The 8925-nt window shown below is 47.5% G+C and overlaps 1 protein-coding gene across 2 annotated transcripts in view; it reads left to right on the top strand.

Annotated features, from left to right (window-relative positions):
* Positions 1-1613: 1613 nt before the first annotated feature.
* CCN4 (cellular communication network factor 4) overlaps positions 1614-8925 on the top strand; it is a 31740-nt gene continuing 24428 nt past the window's right edge. The window contains exon 1 of one of the 2 annotated variants that reach the window (XM_086465635.1): positions 1614-1661. In XM_086465635.1, coding sequence (XP_086321761.1) covers positions 1614-1661 — 48 coding nt within the window. Of the gene's footprint in view, positions 1677-8925 lie in introns of both variants that reach the window. The other variant, XM_086465633.1, reaches the window with a different exon arrangement.

Below are 8925 nucleotides of genomic sequence, written 5' to 3'. Positions count from 1 at the left end.
TGTTGTGGTAAGGGTGGAGGTGCTGGAGGAGGAAGACAGAAAGTGGCATTTCCTCTGCTTTGCAGCCAAGCTCTGGTTGAATTGTTTCCTAGGACAGCCAGGTGTCCAGACTGTCATGCAAAAATTCTGGTCCTTTTAGAGCTCCCTGCTCCAGCCAGTGTAAAATCATTAAACCACCCATGTCATGTCACACAGCACGAAGAGGGGAAAGTCGCTGCAAGAACACACATCACTGGAGGACAGCTTCCTCGCCCTCCCCACCTGCCATCAGCTGCAGCCGTGAGCATTCAGCTCTGCTGGGTCTGCAGAGCAAACCCCACTGCATCTCCCCTGGAGAGCTGGGATGGCTGCGGGGGGGGGGGTCTCCCCCACCCAACCTGGCACACCTGAGTTGCAGGAGGTAGCCAAGGCTGAGCAGAGGTTAAGGCACCGTCTCAATTCTAGTTGGGCCACCAGAATATTCATCCACCCAACCTGTCACAGCAAGCAGGAGGGTTTGCCTACTTTTAAAATTAGCTTGACACCTCTTTTTAGCCCATGTCTTGACTCTTTCTTGGGTTTAAGACCTGTAATTAAATCCTGTTTAATAGGATTTTTCTTCCCTTTGCAAGCACTCATTTTCCTTATACTATTCTATTTTGGCTTAAGGATGAAAGACTTTAAATTCAGTCAAATTCAGATTTAGAAGGGTGAGGGAAAATACTGTGTCTGTGCCTAGGTAGAAGGAGAAAAACACATCAGAGATGACCCAGCTAAAATCAAGGTATATATTAACAGGGTCACAGGTGATCAGAGAGTTTAGCTCTGTTCAGGGTGGAGTTTGCACTCCCATGTACCTGGGCAATTCTTGATATGCCCGATGCTGGCACTGGATAGAAATATAACTGGGCCAACTGGGCCCAGGAGCTGATGCATGTATTCTGATACACTCCACCCAACTCATGGATATGCAGCATGGCAGGGCACAGTGTGCCTCTCCTTTCCTTTCCTTTCCCGTGTGGGTTGCTCCGTAAAGAGGGGGGTCCCAAGGGAGCCGGCTGACTGCCTCTCCTGGGGTGCATTCACAGGACAAACATCCTTCTGCACTTCAAATGAAGCCACTCTTTTTTAAAGATTAAATAAATCGAACATCTGTGCATATTTGTACACGTCAGGTCATTAATCACAATCACTGAAGCCAGATCAAACGTTTCTTGCCGTGCTAGCTAGGTTGCAAGAGTCTGAGTGGGATGAGGAACACGAGGGGTAAACTCTGAGCATTTTGGTGCTGTGCTAAAATCGCATCGTGATGGACCACAGCGCTGCAGCTTTCCCTTTAAGAGCCCTTTGGCTAACAGCGATACACTGAAATGCAGGAGGTGGGACAACACCACACACAAAAATGAAGAAGTGAAGGCAGGAAAAGTTTCTCCAGAGGAAAAATGCAGGGCTTGTCCTTCACCCTGACGTCAGATCTGTCTTTAATAAAATCCCCAAAGAGCCAAGAGAAAAAGGCAGAGTGCCTAGGCTAGGTTGCCAGTTCAGGATTGCTCTGCATTCCCCAAAGTGGTGTTCTTGTTCAAAACGGCTCTAAATCTGGGTTCAATCAATGTATTTAATCCCGGCTTCCAGGGATGAGGTGGCTTTTGCCCTGGATTCTAGCAACAAGCAGCATTTTGCAGGTGAGTTTGGAAACTGCAGGAGAGACTCGTCTTCTGCCAACACAGTTGGGTTTAATGCACGGTGGGCTGGGAGAGCTGAGTGCGGTGCATGTGGGAAGGTGGACACCGGCGAGCTTTGGGAAGGTGGGAGGTGTGAGAGCAGGGAGGGAAAGGTGAGCTGTGAGGGAGAGGAGAGGAAAAGTGAAGAAGTGCCTCTGAGTTTAGTCCATCTCTGCTCAGCATCCAGGTTGTTCCGCAGAGAAAAGTGTGGCGGGGTGTGGGTTTTTTTTTCTTATTCTTATTATTATTGCTTTCTTCCATTCCTGCCCGAAGCAGCCGGGGTGAGGCTGTTAGGGGAGCGGAGCTGGAGGGAAAAGGGCAGGTCCCCGGCGGGCGGCAGTGCCCAAAAGGGGCCGGGACCGGAGCAGTCCCGGTGCGGGGCCGTGGCAGGAGCCGGGACCGGAGCCGGGCGCCGGGCGGTGCCGCCGGCCGCTCCCCGCAGGTGCGCGGCTGCCGGCGGTGCCTCGGGGCCGCCACAGAAGAGGGGTTTGTTCCCCCCTCTCCCCATCTCTGTAGCTGCCCGATCCACGCAGGCAGGAGCTGCTTTCCTTCCCCCTCCTCTCTGGAAAGCCCTGTACGGGAAAGCCGCTCTTTTCAGAAGGTGTTTGCCTTCTGTTTTGCTTTTCCCGGAGGAAAAAGCGCTGGAGGCTTGTGTAAAACCCCCGGGGGAGCGGGCTGGTCGTGGGAGCTGTCGGGTTTGGGAAGGTGGCGCTCACGGCAGGGAGGCGGTGGGTGCGGGGGGGGGGGGGGGGGGGGGGCCGGTCCCCAGCGGGAGAGCGACTGAGCCGCCGCGTTGGGACGTGCGATGTCCCCCATCCCCGAAGGCAACGCTGGACCCAGGACTCGGGGAGCCCTGGGGACCCCGAAAGAGGGATGCGAGAGGGTGGATCCTTAGGGATGCACTTGGGCTGCCCTGCTTGAGGCTGAGCCAGACACGTGTCAAGCTGTGTCTGAGCATCGCTTGTGCTCGGAGGGGCGGGGGGTGACAGCAACTGCTTTGCACAGCGGGGATTTTGCTTTGCAGGGCTGCTGGCACCAGGGGCTGGCTTGTGTGTGGCGAGATGAAGCGAGGCTTTAAAGCGGGAGAGCAACACGCGTGGTGTGGTACACCAGACGCACCTGTGTGAAAGGAGATGGCAAAGCGATAAGTCCTGCGTGAGTGTGGAGATGGTCCGATAATGATACCTCTTCTAGGAAAAATTAAAAAATAAAACCAACAACACAAGCCCCCCCCCAAAAAAAAATTAACAACAAACAAACAAAACGCACCTCTTGGTCTCTCTGAGGTAAGTTGATTTTCGTTGAGCAAGCGAAAAGTCCCACAGAGAGAGGCCCCCACTTGAACAGTGCTACTAGAGGAGATCTGCATGAGCCTTGTAAATTTTACAGTGGTTGTTCTGGGTTCCCTTGATATCAAAGGTGTTTGTAAAAAAAAAAAATGCTGGTATAGCATGAAAGCATGTGTGAGTGCACGCAGACACATGCGCCTGCTGCGGGGTAAGTGCATGCAATCCAAATATTGCTGGCAGTATGTTTGGTCTAAAGAGTACCTAAAAAAGAGTGCGAAAGAGTCTCAAAAATAGCCTAAAAAGAGTCCTGGGTCTCGATCGTTCCAGTTCAAGCCCTCCAGGGCAGGTGGAGCTGTGTCTTTTGGGAGCATCCCAGGGGCACTGTTACCCCTGAGCATACCTGTGAAGTAGGACTTAGAAGGTTGTGCTTAGAAACCATTAAGTAGGGGTGATTTCTCCCCAGTTACAAACAGGCTTTCTGCGGGTCTTCTCCACACCTGAATTGGGATGTGATGGGGGGTTGGTAGGCTGATGAAGGGCAGATTTCTGTTTGGTGTACGTAAGGGAGTGAGGCAACTGGGATGAAAAGAATGATAGCTGGGGAGAGTAACTGGGAGGCAGTACTAGTCCATGTAAAGGACTTCTGGGAGAGCAGGCTTAGTTTGGTCTGCTTAAGGGGAGGGTGTCTGAAGAAGCGAGCGATATTGCAAATGATAGGGGATATTGTGAATATTTAGGTGGCATGGCCATGCTGCTTACAAGAGATATCTCAGCTAAGTCACACGGGTCATAACTGATGAGTGCTGATAAAGCTCTGACACTGCCCCGCCACGTTGTCTGTTGTGTTGCATCTTTGATGGCATCACCACAACAGTAATAAAAATATTCCCAACCCTGTGGAGACATTCAGGAGGGGATAGAATTAGGCAGGTCACTGTGCACAGGCAAAGCCCTGTGGTTTCCCTGGGGACTTGTCACTTTTCACATATTTGAAGAAATATGGACAGAAAAAGATGTTCCACTGGGAAAGAAGAGGGTTGTCTGTCTGGAATATAACCAGAATATCTATATACTTGTTCCAGGGAGAAAGGCAGAGGAGTTAATATGGGAAGGTCAGGCAGGTCTCAAAGGGCATTTCAGAAGGCAGCTACCAGGTTCTGCAGGAGTGTCCCCTCTCCCCCAGCACTGTATTAAGCTACAGGCAGTTACTGAGTTCTTAAACAGTTTTATCAACGAGGTTTTTTTATTAGGGCATAACTGCACAGGCAATGGACTTGAGAAGAGAAAAATAGCAGAGCATAGCTGGAATTTCAGGCATAAGTTTTCAATCATTTCTTAAAATATGTTTTTTCATAGATATAAGGGCAGATATCATGGAAGCCCAAGTCCTGTCAACTAGGCTGAGATTCCTCAGTGCCTGAGTAATTTCTGCAGCAAGGACTTCAGGGCTGGATGTGTTGGCCCCTTTGAGGGGCCAACACTGAGGAATCAGAGCCAGGGTCTTCAGCCTCTAGTCCTGGTAACTCAGCAGATACGAGACCCCTTGTTCAGATGGGTTGAAATGTCCCAAACCAGGGTGATGATTAGAAAAGCAATTCTGCACTTTGTAGAAAATTAGTAAAGGGGATTATGTAGGAAGAAGAACAGCACTGGAAGTTTCTAAAACATTTGAAGTGGAGGAGTGGGTGGTGAGTGGATCTAAAAATCTAAAATCAAAAACCAAAACAACCCTACAGACTTTTCCTTTAATGGTGCTGTTAAGCAGCAGGTCAAATAGCAAAGAATGGTGTTGCTGTGCGTCACACTAACTAGTAGGCAGGTATCGATACTTTTATTTGATGTGATGGCAGCCACAACACACAAACACCAGGCTTTTGGCTTTAGTGGGTGCGAGGGAAGAGAGAGATGTTCAAAGATGCACCATCTCCTTCGTGAGCATCGGTTTCACTGGATGGTCACTGGTCATGACCCCAGTTCAGGGCTGCCTCAGGCTATGTGGAAAGTGGTTGGAGAACCATAACGTGTGTTTTTTCCTTCTCCTTTTTATAAGATTTATTGGCACAGATGTGAGGCCAAGAATTTCATTTGCAAAATGTTTGGATTTGGTGGCAGGAAAAAATGATTACATTTCTTTGGCCTCTTCCAGGCAAAACCACATTCTGACCAAACGTGAACCAAAAAAAAAAAAAAAATTAACAAAAAACAATCACCACCCCCCCTCCAAAAAAAAAAAAAAAGCTATGGATTGCTTTATTAATTTATCTATTTTCTTTGCTATCAGCTTTTATGCACCATAATGCTAAAGGTTCCAGATACCTTTATTCTTGCCTGCAAAAATGCCATGGCTCTTCAGGGGAGGTGAGCTGAAGTTTAGCTATCGAGTGCTTCTTACAGAGGGCTACAGACTTACACCATGGATAATCTTAGGCAGCGTAGGTTCTGTTGTGTGTCTTGTCCCTCTAATCTTCCCACCATTCCCTGTTGCTTGACCGCTCTGGTTACCAGAGACTGGCTTGATACACTTCTCTTCAGAAGGGCTCCTATCCTACACTTCTAGAAATTGCAGATGTCCATTAAAATTACTCTGGGTATAGCAGCTGAAGATTCAGCTCTGCAAGTGAATATCTTGTGGCTCAAAGCTGGTAGACATAATCCGTGTGAGTATGGCTCCATCATGCGTGGGGCTTTCCCAAAGCTGATCTTTTATTTCGTAGTCCCCCCTCGCAAATCCACTTGTAGAATGGAATCCTGGCCAAGGCAATGAAGGTAGAACTGAATGTGCTTCACATGGATCAGAGGTCCAGACCCAAGTCTGTTTCTGATAAAGGTGCCTCCTAAATACACAAACACACAACACAGAGTTTTTGCTGAGAGCAGCAGGCTTTTATGCATTCTCTTCGTAGCTTCTCCTATCAGTGTCTGAATTTGCTTTGATAGCCATCAGCTGCCAGTGTGCAACAGTCTCTTTGCTGATGTTAACCAAGACAGAGCAAGTCCTCCACACCCCCATGGGACGTTTGACTTCTTTCTTCAGAAGCTCTAGGCTCCCACGTTGGGATGTTAAAAGTTGCTTTAGCATCTTGCGAATGCTTAGCTTACTGAGGACTGCTCTTTTTGGATGGCCTTATTGTCCCAGAGGGGTCTTGAGCATTCCTGTCTGGACAGCCCTGGCTCTCATGCACAAATGGAAATGAAGCTGCTTTAAAGAAAAAGAAATAGTATCATGTGAGCATTGGCAGCTGTGGCCTAGCAAAAGCTGAACGCCCACAGCTTCAGCTGAAGATTCATTTAAGTACCAAGACCGGCAGTGTCTCCTGTTGTGGACAGAAAGCAGGGTAAAGTTTCCACACTCTTTCAGATTTAAGTTTGTCACCAGGATGTACAGGTAGGCACCCTGGGTAAAGATGTTCTCACCGATTCCTCCTTTGCTATCGTATAATATAGCTCAACCATCCTCATTCTTAGGGTGCTTATGTTAAAAGTAGAATTTTCTGTTTCTGTTAAATAGAAATTTTGACTGACAGATGTCAGCTTGGCAGTGATGAGCCCAAACAAATCCTACCCGTTTGTTTTCTTTCTGTGTTCTGGTGTCCACCAAGAATTCAAACCCAGTTTCTTGGACTGGGCTTACACCACCCAGTTTCCCCACCGCTCCCTCTACCAAGTTTTGTCCCACCCAGAGTTTGCTGCATTCTGAGATGAGTTACCTTCAGCCTCCCTTTGCTGCACGTTGGCAGGGGGATAACAGGGCTTTATTTTTACAGGTATGTTCCTGGGTCAAGGGTCTCTGACTTTGCTACTTTAGAAGCTCTGTGCAAATGTTCTTCAGTGCCGCTCTGGGTTTCCTAGCTGGTTCTCCTACACCCTGGTGGTCTCCCAGCTCTGGGAGGTACCTCCACTGTTGCCTCTGTTATTTATCACATCCATGCTGAAACCTGACGTGTTTCTCTCTTGGCTGCTGCTTATTCTGGCATCCTGGGTGAAGCTTCTGCGCTCCTCTTAATCCCTTGTTCTTTCTAATAGACTGCTGCTGGGCTTTGACTTGTAATCCTCGCATCTGGGCTAGGTGTGGGAAAGTGGAAGGGAGAAAAGGCATTTTTACCTCTGTGTATGCCAACAGCTGGCTCTGCTCTACAAGTAGTTCTTCTTGTGGATGGGGAAGGAAAACAGAGCCTTTAGGCTGAAACATCTGTGGAAGAAGATAACACTTAAGCTAAGCTTTGCGGCACAACTTGAATAATGAATTTCAAATACTTGGGTCGGTAATGCATTCCAGGACTGTGTGTCATTTCTGTGTTCCTCTTTCTCAATAGCTCCCACGTTGTTCTTCTGTTTTATTAGTCTGTGTCTGTCATGTTACTTAACCTATATAGCAAATGAGAGATGAGCAAGCTGGAAGGCCAAGTTTCGTGAACTCCAGGATGGTGTGCAATGAGCCCAAAGGGAAACCTGAGAGGTATTTGCAGAAATAATTATGGGCTCACGCATCATCCATGGAGGGTTGTGAGTCACCTGGATCCTGATGTTGCTGGACATGTGTGCAGTTAGGTCTTTGCTGTCATGGAGCAATTCCAGCCCAGCAAAAGGACCTTCTCCTAAGACCTTGCCTTGCAGATTCAGAAGGAGTTATAAGAAAAAAGGTCTCATCTTGGTGATGGGGCAGCATAGCAAGGTCAGTTGGTCCAGCATTTCATTGACACTCAGATGATCAGATCTCGCAATACCTGTAATGCTTTGGCTGCTTTTGTGTGTTTCTCTTAGAGCTGAAACAAACTCCTACTCAGCTTAAGGGGAACCTGTCCTTTTGCCTCCTAGAATACTGAAATCTTCTCCAGTGAAAGGCTTCCAGGTGGATATGAAACATTGGTTTTATTATTATGTCTCTAGCATGCAACTGTCTAGCTTGACTGAGTTAGTAGCTGCATTAGATTTAGAAACATGGAGCTACTGTATGTAGCATCTGTATATAATGGAAAGAACACAGTACAGTCAGTAGTGAACAACTTTGTAATTCCATACGATACCTGACACAAAACTTGCTGCGTGCCATCGAGAACAGTGTAACCCACATAGACTTATCAACTTTGACCAAAATTGCTCTGGATGACCCAGGGATTTATTTTTTAAACTGTTTTCTAGAAGGCAGCAATTTTTTAGCTGCATATGCATGGCAGCACTGCCCTCTTTCTAGAATTTACAAACGCAACTCGAACTTTAATTTTTGAGTGTTTTAAAATTTTCAATTCCTTTCTGTGCTCTACCAGATTTCCAGACTATCATCCTGCTTTCATTTTTGGTGTTTTCTTACTGATGTTTTTCAGATAACAAGAGACAGCAAGATGAGTGGGAAATTGTTTCTTTCTCTTCTTAAAATTTCCTTATCTCCATATATGTATGCTTTACCTGTGACAGAAAAGAAGGGAGCACGGCTTCGCTGAAGCCCAGTTTGATGCATTTTGGGGACAGCACTAATCACCTGAACCAGTGACCTTCGTGAACTTGGTTTACTCCATGAAGGGCCCAGCCTTGTTGCCTTGGGCAGACAACTAATGAACCAGGGCTCTCCAGAGAGACTGGTAACTTCCCGAAAAGGTGTCATCACTATCTTAAAGCATCTCCTGACAGTGATCTAAACCCTTGTGTCATTGTCGCTGCCATGCCTGATAAACGGTGTCCTTGGCATTCTTGTATTTGTGGTGCAAGAGGTCACTCTGCATCTCTATGTTTTGCACCTGTGGACCCTCCTTTCTGGGTTTTAAAGTCCACCAAAATATTCCTGGAGGTATATGATGACCAAGCAGGCTATAGCTCACATTTATGATCACCAGCTTCTATCTGCTGTGATAAAGGGAACCTTCTGTATCTGGACTGATAAGAAGGCAGAGGTACCAAAACCCATATGAGGGAAATGAAGTGTTTCTCCAAATGGCTGGCAC

This window comes from Leptosomus discolor, chromosome 5 (assembly GCF_034619465.1).
Source record: "Leptosomus discolor isolate bLepDis1 chromosome 5, bLepDis1.hap2, whole genome shotgun sequence".
NCBI classification, from domain to species: domain Eukaryota; kingdom Metazoa; phylum Chordata; class Aves; order Leptosomiformes; family Leptosomidae; genus Leptosomus; species Leptosomus discolor.
This window is presented reverse-complemented; position numbering and strand designations above follow the sequence as displayed.